The sequence below is a fragment of the Hoplias malabaricus genome, chromosome 17 (genome assembly GCF_029633855.1).
Source record: "Hoplias malabaricus isolate fHopMal1 chromosome 17, fHopMal1.hap1, whole genome shotgun sequence".
NCBI lineage: Eukaryota > Metazoa > Chordata > Actinopteri > Characiformes > Erythrinidae > Hoplias > Hoplias malabaricus.
Window position 1 is genome coordinate 9,113,380 of NC_089816.1, and position 19,475 is coordinate 9,132,854.

A 19,475-nucleotide genomic window follows, 5' to 3' on the forward strand; every position below is an offset into this window, starting at 1 on the left:
TGAGTTAATCACCCTTCACAAATTGCCAAGCATTGACCACTTTCCAGTTTTATATGGCACTAGCCTGCAGCTCAGAGTCAGTATGTTGCTGTAGCCTCATGTGATTTTAACTCGAATTCAAGCTGGTTTTTACCCATCTACATACACTACATTACAGCTTAGTATCAGTGCGCATATTAATAATTGTTGTGTTTTAAATCAATAATAAATTCAAAAATTAATTTTGGTTTAAAATGATTACTTTGATGATTATATTATTTAAAATTATACACAATAAGACCATGTGGTGGTGTTAGGAAAGGTATAGTTTTTCAGTAGTTGTCACATCCTCGTCCAGTCCTGTTTGTTTTCCCCACCACATGCGTTAGTGTCTCCAGGTGTTCCTCGTTTGTCTTGTCCTTATATAGTCCCTTTGTTTCAGTGCTCCCTTGTCTGGTGTTGTGTGTGTAGATATGTGTTTCACAGTCTCTCTGTTCTCACGCGTCTACCCCGGTTCATGGCTCTTCCCTGTCCGTCCTTGTTAAGCTCGGTTTGGTTAGTTTTGTCTTTACTACCCGTGTTTATTTTGATTCTGTCTGTGTTTAATAAAATTCCTTGCGTTTACGTCCGTCTCCTCGTCCTCCCTGCGCAGTCGTGACAGTAGTTCTGCTTTTGATCTATAGCAGAAATCAGTTGATTTATCACATTTCCAGAGTTCAGTTTTAGATGTTGTTTGCATGCTGTGCTTCTCACGATCTCTCACACTAAAAGTGTAAAGTACTGTTTACTGAATAATGACCGTTTGAGAACAATTTTTCGCTGATTTCTCTTTTTTTCTCATCATCTGTGATATTCACTCTCAACAGAAGCTTTTATGTGCTTTTGCACAGCGTGCTTCCAAACGTTTGAACTGTAAGTGTTTTCTGTAAACTAGACTTGCTGGAGTGCTTTAGCTGTGCTCTGTGCCAGGCGTGGCAGCTGAGGGGAAGCGGGCAATGCCCCTCTTCTGACCGGAGGCCCTCGATGCCCTGCCAATGCAGCAGACTCCTCTCTGTCCTTTCATGCCCGAAGCCTCATGGGCACACTTGCCTGGCATCAGCGATCTCTTCTTCCTGAGGCTCACTCTAAGGTGAACACAAAAGAAAGGGCACTACAAAACAACACAACATGCCTGTTCGGGATCAGACTTTTAATTGGACTTCAGCTCACATAAATAACAATAGTTCATATATCTATATATATATATATATTTATATATATTTGTATATTATACAATTTTATATAATATTTCCCCCTATGATTTACATTCTCTTCTTGCTAAAATTCATAGATCTATTGAAACAGAAGCGTTATGAAGATCACACTAGTGTTTGATCATATTAAGAAAGACTGAAATAGCAAAGTGTAATCATTTCTTGTTTCTTTACTGAAGCTGTAAAAATAATCACTGAACAATGGAAATAGTTCGTCAGTCTGTTGTCTAAAGCTCAAAGAAACACACAGCGAATTGTAAACCTGATATGATGCAGTAACACAGTTATCAATGATATCTATGCTGAACATTCCCCCAGAATGTTTTTTTTTAGTATAAAACAGCACAGCATATTGGAAGAAGCCATTCTATTTGGGTCAGAACATCTCGCTGGGACCCAGTGAAGCACACTTGAACAAATGCATTGAACTTGTCAGTTGAGCTCAACAGCTTCTAAGTAAGACTCAAGCGTTTTGAGGAAAATCTTCCTTTCAAATTCCTCACCCCAGGTGGATTCAGTGATTTGGAATCAAACCCGAAGCCTGTCTGAAAAGTTCCCACAGATTTCTCGGCAATGTAAAAGGATACAATGTTTAAAATGGACTGAGCTCTCGTAAGCCACAAATATTGCTTTCGAACGTATATGGTCCACCATGCCGTCTGGAGAGAGTGTATAAAGCATGAAATGTTGGACAGCCGAGTGCTGGCTGAGCCCTTCTGTGTGTGACTGGGTGTGGTACAAATGACTGTTAGGAGAAAACAAGGGCATTTATTCTTTTTGTTACAGTGGAGACTCAACTGTCCATTTCATATTCCCTGTACGTTTCCAGTCGTTATACTACAAACCTGCTAGAAGCCACTCTTCTAGAATCTCAGGGGAAGGAATGAGGGGCTTGCATCAGTGCTGTGCTGGTCCAGTAGATAAGAAGCATGCTTTGTGAATGTAGTACGAAAAAGTCTAAACAGAAAAAAGAAGGGAAGAGAGTTGTACATTCAGCTGAGAGGACATGGGGTCAGAAAGCCAGAGAGGAAGAGTAAGACAGACATACAGACAGACAGTGAGAGAGACTCCACTGATATGTGGCTACAGCTGCAGCAGGACAGTGCTGTCAGTAGTACGTCTGCTCCTCAGACAAACACAAAGCTCAGATGGATGCACACTCCTGTCTTGTATTTCATCTCAAGTATAACACTGTATTGCAAATATTTGCTGTCTTGCTACACAAACATTCTTTTTTGCCTGCATTAGCACAACTGATTGTCTACATCACAGCCCTCCGATTCCTCCCTGAATGCTGTACTGAGGAAGATCACGCATGTGGTGTGAACTCAAAGCAGTGAAATAAATAAACCTCGTGGATTATGGGCTGGTACGCCACGTTTGCTTCGGATGCTATTTCAACAAAATATCAGAACCACTGTATTGTATTGATCTGCTGAGTTACAAATAATGCAATAATCTGACCCTCTTTTCTAGTTCCAACTAGTCTCTGTGGAAAAGAAACTGATTCTGTGAGATGTTAAGAATGTAAATGGCGGGAAACATCCATAGACAGATTTAGTTTTACAATAAAAATACCATACGGATTGGTATAGATACATGTCTAGAATCACCAGTGGGACCATCATGCGTTTCACATAAAATAAAAATAAAAATAAAGAGATTGATTGAGTGGGAACAAATCACAGAGGAAATACGTCTCATGCCGTAAACGTCTAGACAAAAAAAACACAAAAAACAGGATCACCTAGTTCTCCCTGAATGTGAAAAAATGTGAGTTTTATCAGGTAATAAGTGTTAACCTCAGTAGAAACTCCATATCCATATCCCTTTTTTTCTATAGAAGATAATTCCACTCTATTCTATCCAAAGGATCTCCAGCCCTGTCCCAAATCAGGTCTTCTGTACACACAGGGGCACTAGATTCAATCTAAAAAGTGCTTATATGGATACATTAAAACTGACAAAAAAGCAAACCAACTCATTAGTCATAAATAATTTACATATTTTCACCCCCCTAAACTCCATCCATCAGAGATCTGGTAATCCATGACTATTAGTCACGCCACACACCTCCAATGTCTATTGCCCCTTTCACACATGCACGGGAGTTTCCCCAGAGGAGCTGTATGTGTGAACACGACCGCCTTCGTCCCGGACATTACCCAGACTTTATCTTGGTAGCGCTCAAGTTAAAAACTCAGGGTAAAGCATGTGTCAGCGCACGTGATCACGGTATGGGAAATGTTCCGGAGCTTTTCCTGCTTGCACTGAACAGGCGCTGCTCCACGTCTAAAGCACATGTTTCATTTCCCGCTGCGAGAGCAAGCCTGACACAGAATATCTCCCGCTGTGCGCTGCATGTGTTAACGATCACTCCGGGACATTTCCGGACCCGATACTACAGAGTTCTTGAAGAAATTTTCCGGAGTTCATGTGTGAAAGAGGCATACGACTGCAATTAACAGGGGCAACAACGCACATCCTTCAAACCGAGTGCCACCAATTTCATTCTAACTATCAAAATCTGAGAGCCAGAGCTGGGGGCAAATCAGAGTCAAGGAAGCAGAGGGAGGAAGAGGAGCCCATGGGCTCCCAGAGGGTACATTTTCCAGACCGCTGTTGGACTCAGTTGCAGCCCTTTAAGCCGGAGCTGTAGGGTGAGTCCTGCTGCCGGCAGCTGCCATCCTGCTGCTCGGGACAGTCCACAAAGTCAGGCACAGGGAGGCCGGACAGGATCATCACTGACTTATTCCAGATCATGAAGGTGGGGGCCACGGGCAGCAGGAAGGAGATATCAAAGGTGTGCAGGTGCTGTGAGTTCATGGCGTCGTAGAAGGACAGTGTGTTGTTGTCGTAGTCCAGCAGAACTCCCAACCTCCGCAGCTGCAGGGACGCCTCTACCAGCATCTCCTTACCGTTGTGCCGCACCATGAAGTTGTTGTTGCAGCGAGAGAACACCCATGATGATGAGTTCTTGCCGTTCCACTCATTCTTTGGTGCCGACTTGTAAGCCACACCTACAGCGTACCTGCAACAAATAAATACACCAGTTCCATCTATCAAAACGCTAATCATCTAAGATGTGCACAGATTTAAAGCAGGGTTACCCAATGTATCACATGAGTATAATAAAACAGGCAAATTTAAATAGCAGAGACAAAGCTAAAAAAGAGAAGAAGATTGCTCAGTATTCATCAAGAGATACATAACACTTCATAAAGCACAGGTGAAAACAAACAGTTGATTAAGGCTAATATATTGGATTAGTAATGCAGGGAACACAATCGCTGAACAGTTCTCTGATTGAACGGTGAGCTGAGTCCTCCCAGGTTAGCTTGATTTTTCTGTTCTTTTCCATATAATGCTGAAATTAATTTGGGTTCTAGATGAAAACTGGCCTTTATTAGATCTCTAAAAAAGTCCACATCTATTAAGCACTATTAATTTATCAGAAAGTAAAGATCCATTTAAGAAATAATTTTGAGGAAATAATGCAATGCATAAGGAAGGGGAAGGCAAAGGAAAATGTGTGAGAAAAAAGTTACCAAAAATATTCAAACATACTTCCTTAGTTTTTTGGGTTAAAGAAAAATAAGCATTCATTAATTCATTGTCAGAGCCTACCCACAATCACTGGGCGCAATGTGGGAATGAGGACGACACACACACAAACATTCACTCACACATTCACACCTATGGACACTTTTAATCACCAATCCACCTAACAACGTGTGTTTTTGAACCGTGGGAGGAACCTGGAGCACCTGGAGGACAACCACTCGGACACAGGGAGAACACATAAAACTCTTCATAGACAGCTCAAGCCCACAACCCCAGGACCCTGGGGCTGTGTGACTGTGACACTACCTGCTGCGCCATCGCGCCACCAAAATAAGCATTGTAGTTTTAGCAAATTAAAGAAAAGGAAAAGCAATGTAGTTGGTGGTGTCTGAAGCTTGTGTTGGATACAAATAAAGACTGTGTCTGAAATAGCTACCTACTGTACATTTAAAGGGTCAAAGGACAGTGCAAGTGTTTTTAACATGACTTAGTGAACTAAATAGTGCCTCACTATATAGCAGAATACTAATGAGAGGTTTGGGAGCCATTTCATTCAGTGTTGAAAACTGAGCCAGGCTCCTGTGACTGTATTTACTGTGTGTTAGTTCTTCAGCTCCAAGGTCACTCACCAAGTGCAGGCTCCCAGCAGCACCTCCCAGTAATGACAGCCACTGTCGATAAAGACGTTGCCAGCAGCGCCGTAGGAGCCCGTACCACTGAAGCGCTCTGGAGTGTGGCTCTTCTTCAGAGAGCTCTCGTCCTTCTCCATGGTCAGACAGTCATTGGACAGGCGTAGCTTCTTATGGGCCGTCTTTGGGTCCAGTTTAAAAGGCTGGCCTGTGGACAAGAGACAGGAGCTAAATCCTACGATCCATTAATGAGACAGACATGTGAGTCTAGGACAGTGTTTTCCAGACCAAGGAAATGTGTGTGAGATATGAACCATGGTTACAGGAGGTGATTGAATTTGTATGTGGGATAACTGTGCAATGCAAGAATCCTGTTTATATGCCCCTCAAGAATCCCATAACCTATAAACAGGTCCTCAAAATGAAATTCAACTTATTCCACTGCTGTATGGACGGATTCATGTATTTATTAACATATTTATTACCAGTTGCTCGGGATACATTTTGTTTTGAACCTGTCTGTGTTGCGCTGCACGGATGAAGCCCCAAAGTCAGCTTTAGCTTTGATCGGTAAACACAAGGTCAATCGTGACACAGTGGACAAGGCTGGATGAGGACAGCTCTCCAGATGAGTTTTCCACTCTCCTCTTCAGGAGCCTGGGAATGAGCTTAAAGCGAAGGTCAGGCCTGACATTTCATTTGGAACCAAAGCCAGTTCTCTCATTCCCAACCTAATGAGTGACAATACCTCAAAACAATCAGCTGCCCTCCCCTCATTCCCAGCTGGAGAGTGGGTTACTGTGCCCAGTTATGAGAAGCTCGAGCACTGTGCTGCTTCAAGCCAATTCCATTAATATTCTCTCGACTTTGAACTGCTTATCACTGCGAGTGCAGCCTTCCCCACGCGCTCGTGCACAGTCATGCCTTTCCATGGAAGTGTGGCTGCAAGGGAGCTGGAGAAACACACACACAGACAAAGGCGAACACGCCAGATGTGCTACATCAAGTGCAAACACAGCGAAACACTTTTATTAAGCAGCACCTTTAAGACAAAGAAGGTGGAATGAAAATTGTGCAATTCAATTCAAACAGCGTCGGTGTTGGCCAGCAGCAGACTGCGTAGGAGTACTCCACCGAGGGCAGGGGAAGGCTAGCACATTGCTTGGTCTAGAGGGACCTGACGAGAACATGTTCAACGTGAAAACATAAGGGCTGATTAAGTCGGAAGAGGAGAATATTTTCATCTCGTATTCTGTTCCTGCACCACCGGGACTAGCACCGGGACATTTAGAGTCTTTTGTATTCCATTCCACCTAATTTGATTTTAAATAGTTCGCCTGTGTTTTCTTATTGGGGAACCAACTAGAGAACACCCCAGGCGGAAAAACAGTAGGTACTGCCTCGCATTGCAAATCCTGCTATTACAACCACATGTGCAAAGAGGACAAGGTTACTCGAGGCACCCTCTCATTAAGCATTCCATACACCTATGCATGTTTGTCCTAATTAGGACACCCATTATATGAATGCTTTAATTGGACCGCAGGTGTCAAGGGAAGTAGAACCAAACATGACTGCTGACAATGTGTCTGAATTAGCATAAGTGGACAGAGACATGATTACGCGTGGTATGTAATATTAAAGTGACACTTTGACAACTACCCCCCCCACACACACAACTCCAGAGACAATTCCAGATTTTTTTTCTCTTGTTTAAGGTCAAATGTCTGTTTATAGAAAACACTTAAACTTTATCTTGACTTGCCTATGACATTATTTCACATAGTATTATGAAAATGAAAACTGCCAAACAGCTGCTTTAAAGAAACTGGGTAATAGTTTTACCATAAAACTACAGCCTCACTGACCTCCTTTCAGAGGAGGGTAGGAAGCCACCCCACCCCTTCCCTCTCCCTGTTGTTTTCTATACAGTGCTGTAAAAATGAATTACACTAGTGGGGAGTCCCAGGTGCAAATCTTACCTAGTGTTCCTTTAAGCATTCTTGTAGCCCTTGTTTGGCGTTCTACATTAAGTTGTAGACTGAGATGGAGTGCAGGACAAAAATCTCAGTTTGCTGACTAAGATCTATCTGGAGGTTTTTGGTAGCTGCTGTCAAGTACTGACACCACCGTCAGCTAGTAAAAATGGCAGTAATGGGTTGGCATTTAGAGCTTGGGGAGAAGAGAGAGCTGCCTCTGTAGCATTGCTGACAATACAAGCTTCCTCTTTTATCTCAGAGTTTTGGAGCATTTCTGCTCCACTTTTATGTCAAAACTTCTGCCTATTTAAGAGGTGATCATGGAGATTTATTTAGTGAACCACATGCACTGCTCACATGGTTGCATAATTCAGATTTTCCCAACTGGCAGCTACTAAAGATGTCATGCTGATCACATCACAACATTGATCTGCAGGTTCCATAATCAACGCTGCTAATGTGGTGATCCAAATAAATATGCTTCTGAGCATCTCCACAGGCGTTTCACATATAGATTCGCTTTTAGTGCTGAACTGATTAGGTCAAACCTCAAGTGGTTTCAACCAAGAATATCACAAAGTTCTTTAAAATCGCCCCACTGCCATGCAGTAATCTGAGATCAAACAGAGATCAGACTGAGATCAGAGTGCATCACAGCTCCAGCTGTGGTCAGCCTCTGCCCAAGAAAAGCACTGATGACATTCTGCTCCGTTTCACTGGGTGAACCACACAAAGCGGCACAGGCTGCGGTAGCCAGCGAGGGCTTGGACAGGGGGCTGCTGACAACTTGAGGTATGTCAGTGGTGCTCTGGATGAGTAAATATTATTGGGAGACCTTTTAACAACAAGTAAACATAGCTACCCTCAGGGCGGAGCGTCATGTGATATTTCTCCTCTCGGTTTCATCTGCAGTCAGCAGCCATGACACTGCTGATTAATCATTGTAACGAGCCTCCTGTAGGACATGTGTGTGTGTGTGTGTGTGCGCCCACAAACACAAACATTTATACTGACAGTAAGTATATCATTATCATATGCACACAATACATCATGGAGCTGACCCACATTGCATCCAACACAAAACTTGCAGTAGCAGGGGCACATAACGATTCTGCAGCGATAAAACAGGTCTACTACAGTATTTGTGATTCATTCTTCATTCGTTACTACTTCTTACATTGTGTGAAGATTTTATAACATATGGACTAATAGAAATGATCCAGAGTAACTCCAAAAAAAATTAATAAACCTTTTGCTTCCTACTGTAACTGTTGTAGAGATACCTTTTTTTTCCCTCCCCCATTTGGACAGAGGCAGTTTGTACACTGCCTACTACTCTGAGTGGGACACAGCTTGAATTCTTTTATGCCAAAGTTACTATTTCTACATGCCTGTGCAGGGTTAGACAAGGCCATACAGTAGAGCAGCTTCAACATAAAATCATACCAATTCTTAATCAGAGTGTGAATTTTTAAAGGAATGCTTTAGCAAAACACATTATGCACTGGAGCTATACGGATAAAGTTAATAACATAGAACATAGTCTCAAAGTCCACAGACATTCAAGCCTTTACTATCAACACATCCCTGCATGCTGCAAGTGAAGAGGATTCTGAATTCAGCACAACAATCCTTTATCTAAAATGGCTACCCACTCTGTTCAGCTTCAGTGAACTCTTAGTGTTTGTCAACTGATCGACTACGTTGTTTGAAAGTAGAAATATGTTTTCTTTTCCAAATCTAAAGATCCAAAAAATATTTAGGATTCTGTATTTTTCAGAGTGTATAGTCACTGAGTGCGCCCAAAGCGTCCTTCAGCAGAACATGGAAGGTAAGCAGCTTTCATTGTTGGAACTGAAATAAGTAAGCCTGCAATGATCCTGAAGCTAAAGCGTGTCGCCGGAGCCTGCAGACTGTACTCGTCCCTTCATCCTGCTCTATTGTGGTGCACAGTTTTGGCCTGCAGAACACATTATCCCATTACCACTTTCCAGCTGAAGGTACCAAACTTCGATTTCAGTCTCACAAGCTTGCAAAAAGACATTTGATGTCTCCTCACTTCCCTGTAGCAAGGTTTCTGCTCTTAAGGCCTGGTGTTGCATTAGCTCTGGCTAAAAGGTGGGGTGTAGGGGCAAAGTAAATGAAGAGGAATGGTGGCAGTGGTGGGTGGGTGGCTCACAACACTCCAAATACACCCTATATATACACACTCGGTTACTTTCCAGCATTATTAATTTAGCTGGGCTGCTGCCAGAGAGAATCTATGATAACGCTCAATAGGAGCTCCACTTCTGGCAAATTAAAGCTAGTAGATCATGGCTGCAGACAACTGAACTTCTGTATTTTCCCATTTTAAGATAAGATATTTCTGATTATTTAACAAAAAAGGCAGGCTGTGTGCAATCCACAAAAGTACCTAAAGAGGAGGAACATTTCTGGTAGCTGTAGGTAGGTTTTGTGCACAGTGGCAGCCTACAGATGTGTTAGGAAGGTGTCTTACTTATAAAGTTAACGTTCATTGATTATAATATCAACCGTGTGAAAGTTTAGCAAAGTTTTTTGGCCATTTTATCACACATTTTGAAGGACTAGAAGATACAGTAACTGAGAGATGGATATTTCTGGTGTGAAAGCTGTTCTCAGAACAGCAGTGACAGTCTAAAAACTGCAGCTCCGCTGTGTCTGATCCACACTGTGTGACGGAAGTGTGTGAATCTAGTCTCCACTCATCTGCCACTCCTCTTATTTACACCAGGATTATTCAGTGCGAATCCACCACAAACATTACAACTGTGCTGTGGTAAAATGACATTACACCAGCTCCCCACACAAAATAAATCCCATCTGAATAGGTCTTCAGCAGGTGTTTTAAATATATACTTAAGAAAATGCACTATATATAGGCTAGATTGAAATGATTTCACTGCCTGACACATTTTTGTAGTGTATGGAGCATGTGTGCAGCTTTTACATGACTATCTCTCTTTCTCAATCTGCTTGTTATACATTTCTGAATCAAGCAGGAAGTGCTTATGTAAATGGCTTGAAATAGCAGCGATGCAGCTTTCATGATGTATTGACTCAGTGTTGTGGAAGTGTGTGTGTGTGTGTGTGTTTATGTATGAAGAGAAAGAGAGGAAACAGATGAAGAACTTGCAGGCAGTCACATGAGCCGAAGGCACAGCTGGACTAGGCCATGGTCAAATGATCTGGCGAGCCTGTCCAGACATTTGTGTCACTATGGCGCTAACTCCAGGCCCAAAAAGCCACACCACCACACACCTGCTGGGGGAACATGTCCCTTTTGATGAGAACTAACAGCAGCAGGTGTGAGGGCCTCACCTTTATGCCATTAGCACTCACACTGTGTCAAGCCAACTGACTAAAATTCAGTATTTACTGGCTAATCTAATCTAACCCAATCCACTGTGCATGCACATATCACTGTGATCGTAATCCAGTGTGGGCAGTGTGTCAGCGGTGGCTAACAACATAAAATGTGTGTATTCAGGCTCGGTTCTACTTACACTAATGTTAGATAAGACTTATTATTGAAAATATGACTGTGAACTGTGAAGGCCGACAGACTGGATTTTAGCAAAATATCAGAATGTGAGCACAGCTTTAGGATCTCGCCTGGCTGCAATGCCTGGTTGACACTGCCAGATACTACAGAGCAGCTTTGCCTACATCAAAGCAGGGTGTGGGCGGTGGTCTGCTTTGTCATAGCTTTCTGCAAATACACCTACTCTACTGTCCATATACTGTACTACCAGACCCCTCTCTAGCAGAAAGCGATAGAGAATAAGGGGAGAGAGAAAGTACATAAAGATAGGGAATGTCTTGAGGGGCCATAATACGAGAGAGAGAGAGACAGACAGACAGAAGCATGCAGAAAGAGAAAAGACAGTAAGAGGAGTGAGATACATCAAGTAAGAGACAGAACGATAGAGGCAAGCTGAATTAGTTAAGTGAGACAGAGACACAGACAGACAGTGACAGCCTGAGCCTGAGCCTGTGTGGGATAACTCAGAAATGAGAGGGACAGGGAGATATAGAAAGGGGGGGGGGGGATGAAGGTTTAACAGTTACTTCCAGACAGCTTGAATTTGACCCCCCTAACCCTCCCTAAGGGTGGCACAAAGCCTCTGATACAGTAATCCATTTGAATGCTGTGAGGCACAGCACTGCTTGCAGACATTTTATAAAGTTATTGAGTTCTGGGTGAGAGGGGGACCAGGTGTGACCATGTAGGTGAAGGACCTGGACACACAAACACTCACACTCAACACACACTCAGCACACACTGCTATCTGCACAAAACCTTTATTATCATGCGCTGCTGCCTACATTTAATGGAACAGTGATAGGACTATCTTGTGTGGCAGATACAAAGTGCTTCCAAAGTCATTTAACTGATACACAACAAGCTGCAAACTCAAGTAAAAGCAGGTTCTTACCTAAATATTGATTCAGGATTCAACACGTTTACTGCTGTAGATTTATATACGCCAGTGACCACTTAAAATTGCAGTTTAAACAGCCATCTTCTGTTGGCTTTGGACAGTAATTACTAATAATCCATTGTCCTGGTAGGTACTGAAGTAATCAGCACATATTTTCATAGTCTGATAACTCACTACTTTGTTTAACACAACCCATGAACTAATAAAATTTAATAAGACCATTCATTCATTCATTATTTGTAACCGCTTATCCAATTCAGGGTCACAGTGGGTCCAGAGCCTACCTGGAATCATTGGGCGCAAGGCAGGAATACTCCCTGGAGGGGGCGTCAGTCCTTCACAGGACAACACAGACACACACACATTCACTCACACACACGGACACTTTTGAGTCGCCAATCCACCTACCAACTTGTGTTTTTGGACTGTGGGAGGAAACCGGAGCACCCGGAGGAAACCCACGCAGACACAGGGAGAACACACCAACTCCTCACAGACAGTCACCCGGAGCGGGAATAGAACCCACAACCTCCAGGTCCCTGGAGCTGTGTGACTGCAACACTACCTGCTGCGCCACCGTGCCACCCTTAATAAGACCAAGCAAGGGTAATTAATGTACTCAGATCAGCAAAATATGTTCATTTAACCTCCCTTTTTTCTACACTTATTGTCCATTTACACAGCTCCAATCACCATACAAGTCATATTAATGTTATGGCTGACTGACGTATAAATGTATTTCTTCATTTTAAGACAAATGGCTCATTTGTTGAGTACCTCTACATGCAGAGACGATGACTTACTGTTGGTTTTGAGGCGCGCAGGCTCACTGTTCCGGCTGCCCGCCTGGTTGATGGCCTTGACAAAAAAGATGTAGCGAGTGCCGCTCTGTAGGCCGTGCACAGTGTAGTGATTCTGCTTGATGTTAGGCACAATCATCCAACTATCCACAGAGTTATACAAACCTACAGAGAGAGAGTGAAGTAGGAAACTTTAGAACATGGATTCCATACAGAGAGGACAATAAGTTATATTCGTTATATGAGTGAACTCATATTACAAAAATACATATACGTATATATATATATATATATATATATATATATATATTCTAAATTATAAATAAAACAAAGCCCCATTCTCCAATTTCACTTTCCAATTTACTAATGTTTTGGCCGACCCTACCCTATTAGTCTTAACATTGACTAGCGTTTCCTTCTGAACTAGCTTTACGAGACAATGATTAAAGTGAAGGCCATAATGTGCTTTGTATCTGAAAAACCTCTTTCCCAAAATGTGTATCCCTTGCATAAATCTTTCTCATCTTTTTAATGCATAGTTCTCAAACAAGTGAGGTTAGAGAAATTTTGCCATTAGCAAAACACAAAATTGTTGTAATGAGCTACATTTATATTTAAAGATGTGGGCACCATTAGTCTAATTTCAGACTTTTGCCAATTTTATAGCACATTTCTTATTATTTGCTAGGTTTAACACGATATTTGAGAACTTTCTGGAGTTTACTCTCTGCTGAAGATGAGTTTGAATGTATATTCAACTGGAATGTCAATAAAACCTTTGACCAGGGCACTTACACATTTTAATATTGTAATAAGAACGTGTCAATGGTTTTTCCCACCTGGGCAATTACTGGTTAATCTGAAAGCATGTGCGGGGGACATATAAATCTGTCCCAGTGGAATTCTTGGATGTGTGTGCCTCAGGTGAAAAGAGCTTGGCATACACACTCCGAGCCTGATTTCTCATGGGGACCGAATTTCTACAGTGTGTCTCGAGGGAATATCAATACATAGACATGAATCACACTGCCAATATTGCCTGTGTGTGTGTGTCACACACATGCCTGCCATCCACTGAGCAATCACAACATGGCAGGCATAGAATATAACTATTTAAAGCAGGACACAGACAGAAAATACGACAGAAACTGTGACAAAACCACAAGAACCACAAGTTTAAGACAATGTTTAAATCTATGAGAATAATCCAAATACAAACAGCAGACCAGTAAAACCAGGCGGTAATATAGGATGAGACTAAATGATTTTTATATGACTTGGTCCCATTTATACATACATTTTTGCAGGCAATAAGCACATTATAATTTGATATTAGCTAACTCTCATGGCTGCCAGATAATATCAGCTGATATTACAACAAACACCCTTTCTCATAAAGCTAGGATACTCAGTGATTGATTTAATAAATTAGCAAATCCACTCAAATAAACAAATAAATAATAATAACAAAAACCCCAACTATATACCATAATTACAGAATTTCTTTTAGTTTTTTCACTGCTATTTAAATTCCCAAAAATTGAGAATGGTATACTGGAAAAACAGAAAATGCATGAGTAAATAAATAAAATAATTATAACTTTAACTATTACAACAAATAACTACTTAATTGTTGACCACATTCAGTTCAGTATTGTTCACTGAGGGAATAACACCTAACTGGGAAAATAAACATGGGAAAAAGCATGGACAATAAACATGGAAAAAAAACACATGGAAATATGGAGCAGGAAATAAATAAACAAACAAACATTTTCATTGTTTCATTTGAAATATTTTGACATTTTGAAAACATACAGAGTGCAAGCTAAACAGAAACAACACATGGACCTGAAACCACACGAGACTAATGCATGACACATATCCGTCACTCTCGATATTACACAGAGAGAATGTGATAAAAAAAGGCACCTTTGACCTAGAACGCCTGCCATCATCTTCACTATCTTAGTGTTCTTTTTCTAAACATTGCTTTATGGCCTGAGAAAGCAAAGCTTTCAGCCTGAAGTTTAATCTTGCCTTTGGCAAGGACATCCTCTGAATAATTCAACCAATGGTGACTGCATGTATAAGTAATAGTGTTGCCAGCTTGTAAATATAAACCCTAAAATGCATTAAAAATAAGGCCATCTTAACACTGGGAAAGAGAAAATCAAAAATCAATGAAGAATTAAAAATCTAACAATGAACAATTGTCTGTCTCTTTAAAATTTCTCTTTAAATAACAATGAAAAGAAGGAAAAAAATCTATTCTTCCCCATGAAATACGTTTTATATTTTAGCGTAATGAGTCAGATTAGTGTTAGAGACTACAATATGAGTTCTGTAATATTAACACAATTTCAAGAACGCTGCTCATTTTTTATGAAAAGTGACTTCAAAGAGGGACAGAAGAGAGTGAATGTGGCATTGGAAGGAGGGCAGACAGCATGAACAGTGCTCCCAAAGACTTTGTATGTGTGTGTAATGTGTGTGTCTGTAGGCAGATAAAAGACTGAAGAAAAATGAGGCAACATGTGAGGGGTGTGTGTGGCTGCTCCCACCCCCACCAGTGAATCCAAACCAGCCTTTGATGCTGCAACTGTGTGTGTTTGTGTGATATTTCGTGGGTGCAGATGTGCCTCCATTGTGTGTCCACATGCATACAAGTCAGTCCCTGTAAGAGCAAACGTTTGTCTGTAGATGTACTCCACATGGATTTCTACTAGGGCTGGCCTGAATAAATACAACATTCAAATTAGTTAATTATGCTTGTATTTGACTCTTTATTAGGTATTAACACCTTTGAAATACCCTGGAGATTTGATGTGTGCTGAATCTTGTATGAAAATGTAGTGCAGTTATCAGTGTATCTGTGACGGTTTCAGTTGTGCCATTGTATTGTAAAGTGTACTGTGTTCTTTGCGCTCTGTATTAGGTCCAGGAGTGTTTTTTGTGCATTTGTTTGGAAATACCAACAAGTATTCTAAGCCTGTAAACTGCTGTGTAAACCGCATCACAATGGCTCAATAAAAACTTGCGTGCACTGTCATCATATGCAGTCTTGTCCCTATCATGGGTGGCCTCTGTGGACTCTGCCTTTATTCTCTTTCCATTTTCTCCTGCAATCCTCCAAAGCCCAGCTTATGAATATCTGTAGCACAGAGAACCATGGTTTGGCAGGAGCCACGGACAATGGCATGGAGAGTAAAGCCAGGAAAAGCCTCTTGCAGCCTGCACCGAGCAGAATGAGTTTGGACAAGGACAATGACATCATGTGTACATTATTACCTTGACGACTAATCAGACACCTCATTGAGCAGTGTTAATGACTGATGTAATTGTGCTCTGATTGACCTGCTACACACACAGTGAGAGAGATGAATAATTAGCAAAGCAGGAGGAGTGAAGTGCGAAGCAGGCTTATTCTTCGTCTTCTGTGCCTTCTAAATTCCCACAGCAGAATGAATTATCTCTACCTATCTACATATGATACAGAGACTACCCTTCATGAACCAAAAAACCACAAAAACATGTTTCTGTCCAAAGATTGGAGACAGTAAACCTGGTAATTTCCTGTTAAATATGTTTCCTGACAAAAAATAAACATGATTTAATTGCTTAATCCAATATATTGCTCTTGACCTTGTATAGTACTTAGTTCCTTCTGATTTTAATTTTTTTTTTGGATATGACTGAATTGGAAATCAAGATTTTTAATATTTAATGATTGTGTAGGCTGTTCATCTCAAACATCAAAATTTAATGAGTGTTCATTTCACACTCAACGCAGTGCACTAAAACTTTTCTATACACTTCCTATTCCTTAAGAAAAAGTTTGAGACGAACTTGAAAAGAAATTATGTGTAAAGGACTGAGAGTGTTCTCATTAATATTCTTCGCACTCCATGTCCTTTTCCACCTTTGTAATGAACCCGTGTTTATTTTTAGACGGTGAACTCTGTATCTGTTGTAATTCCTGATGACGTGAAGAAGCAGCAATGAGAGAAAACAAAAAAAAACATATCTTCTCTTCCATAAGCCAATGGCAGAATTCAGTCCACAAGAGTGCACTGCGAATGACAAGCAACATCATAAGATGGAGGTCAAAATGGCAAGTGAACCTTTAAGACCATGATTAAACTTGAGTTATAAGTCACCTCCAGCTACACGCTGATCCCCCTGCTCTATTGCCCGTGTGATTTAACTGCCTGGTTCTACCCGAGGAAGAAATTTCACATTAAACTTCCATATTTTACCCTTGTAACAGCCCCGTGAGCCTGAACTTGCACACGTAAGACGAATGGATGTGTCAGACTGTTTAGCTGGTGTTGTGTAGTATTGCACCTGACAACCCTCACTCACCTACAGCCTTCCAGTCTGTATAGCCTTCCTGGAAGACATGTGGATGTTTCCTACGGTAAGGACAAGAATGTCAAATTATGCACTCCGGCTCGAGTGCTCCCGAGAGGCCTAAAGCACCTCCTTTCCGTTTGCTATCCAGTTAGCATGCCGGTCTGGCAGCTTGGATCACTATCAATCACCGTCACAATGAGAGCGGAGTAAAGAGCATTAGCTCACGTCAGATGTAATCGTTCCTGATGCCCGGACGGCACCTTCACTTGAATGGACAGAAGATAAACAAAAAAATCAACAGCCTAAGTCATGCTCTTCCCTATGCTGGAGTCCAACAAACTGCTTGGAAAAGCACAGTCTGTGAACAAAGGAAAGGGAGGACGTCTTCATTCCATTAGCATGAGATCTGGCTAAGATAGCTGCCTTGTGACTTCTTTTTAATTAGCCACCAAGGGGTGTCTTTGAGTCCATGTAATTGCAAATATCTGACCTGTTCATGAAGGCCAAGTTAAATAACTATTTCAACAGATGCATTGGAATGTTATGTGTGCGTTATTTTATTTGCTAGGAGTTTAGAAAAAAACATAAAGGTCACAAGTTGAAATGTCTGTAGTTCCAATGCATTTTACCATGTCATGAGAATGATGATTCAAAATATAAACCCAAAGATCATGCTTTTCAACTGAGCTCTGCACTCCTAAGTTTTTTCAGATCACTTCAAAGCGATTCCTCTCAATGCCATTCAGAATATAATCCACTTGCCAAGGAAAGGGCATGAAATTATGTTACGTATTATGCAAGCTTTCAGTCCATTCAATCAATGCAAACATCAGATTTAACTTGCTCATGAATAATACAGTCATGACCGATGTGCAGTTTCTTTGAAAGGGGAGGAATTTGAGCAGAAACCAGGCCAAGCTAAAGCTACAGAAACAGCTCATATTTCTCCTCATGGGAGAAAGGAAATTGCTACCGATAACCAGCTAGGGGTTCACTTAAGCACTCGCATCCATACAGCAGTGTAAAACGTCATCAGTCAGAGAGGAATGCATTCCTCTCAACTTCTCCATTTGAATTCTCTGAGGAGGCTGCAGTAATAGTGGCCGAGATCCTGGGTCTCTCAGCTATCAGCAGTTGAAAGAAAACTGCCTCCTGTGCTACTGTAACAGGATAACTGCAGCCCACTCCAGCAGAGAGAGAGAGAGAGAGACTGAGAAAGAAGAGGAGGGGGGCAGCGTGAAAGACAATTAGAGGGTAAAAAAAAAGAGATAGAGAAAGGGTGTTGAGGCGGTGCTATTGGAGTGCCACTCCAGTATTGTCTCCCTGGTCTGTCTGCAGTTATCACCTTCTCTCCTTCTCTCCCAGTGCAGCTCTCTCTGCCAAGATCCCTCGCAGATCAAATGTCGAGATATCGCCGCTTTTATCTCCGCCACAGTGACCTTGTGTTTTGTACGTTAATGAAAGGCGCGGCTGAGGTCTCAACATGTAGGTGGTCATGAATCGTTTAATGTGAGTCAAGTGCATTTCAGAAGCAGGGAAACTGGATGCGTTAGCTATGAGCCCTCTGGAAAGTTAACCTTACTGTGTGCTCTGTTATGTAATGGAGAGCAGGCAGAGAAACTGCTCCACTGGGCTAACACTTACATAAAGAGTGATCTTTATTCGGTTCTGTGCAAGCAATTTCCTGGTTGGAGCTCATATTCTAATTTTGGACAGCGACCTCAATACCTATTCTCCAAAAGCCATGCATGAATGTAGGGTAAAATATTTCAATGAAGTACTTACTGATAAAGTTGGTCTGGCCTGTGTAGATGGTGTACTGCAGCTCGTAAGATGTGACGCTAAACTCATCCTCGGAGGTCCAGTGCACGGTGATGGTGTCATGGGAGGCTGTGCACAGCTCATCTCGTATAGACGGCGGATTAGGGGCTGCAAGAAATCAAGATCAATAGCAGGAATAGGGTTTTTCAGCAAAGCCAGTGCATTCTAAAAGCTTGTAACAGAGATCCCAAGTATTCATTTGAGTTTGACTGTGCCTGGAGGCCCGGTTTCTTGTGGATTTGGGCAGCGCTTGTGTTTTTTCTATCACTCACCTGTTAGGTAATCCAGCCCTTCCAGGATTTTCTTCTCTCGGGAGAAATCAAGGGCAAAATTGTCAAAGGCCTCGTTCAGATTGACATCTGGGATGAGAACTTGCGAAGAGGCGGTGGCCATGGCAACCCTATGTACCGGTGAGAGCGAGAGAGGTACATGGTTAGACAGAGAGGCACTAAGTCCCAGGCGCCTCTGTGCATCTATTAGCCCCTGTTTAGTGCACTCCTTCACAATGACAGCCCAGTTAGGAGCCCGTCTGAGAGCACAATTAGAGTGGCTTACTCTACTGATGGAGACTATAAATGGCAGCTGCAATCAGCAATCAGTTCCATGTGTGTGCCTTTGTATGGGGGAG

At 41.9% G+C, this 19,475-nt stretch overlaps 1 protein-coding gene across 4 annotated transcripts in view; it reads right to left on the reverse strand.

Annotated features, from left to right (window-relative positions):
* Positions 1–1,180: 1,180 nt before the first annotated feature.
* mid2 (midline 2) overlaps positions 1,181–19,475 on the reverse strand; it is a 133,687-nt gene continuing 115,392 nt past the window's right edge. For all 4 annotated transcript variants that reach the window (XM_066649704.1, XM_066649703.1, XM_066649705.1 and 1 more), the window contains 5 exons: positions 19,120–19,247; positions 18,812–18,955; positions 12,674–12,835; positions 5,426–5,633; positions 1,181–4,263 (listed from right to left, as the gene is read on the reverse strand). In XM_066649704.1, the coding sequence (XP_066505801.1) occupies positions 3,861–4,263; positions 5,426–5,633; positions 12,674–12,835; positions 18,812–18,955; positions 19,120–19,247 (1,045 nt within the window). In that variant the 3' untranslated portion in view covers positions 1,181–3,860. The remainder of the gene's footprint in view (positions 4,264–5,425; positions 5,634–12,673; positions 12,836–18,811; positions 18,956–19,119; positions 19,248–19,475) is intronic.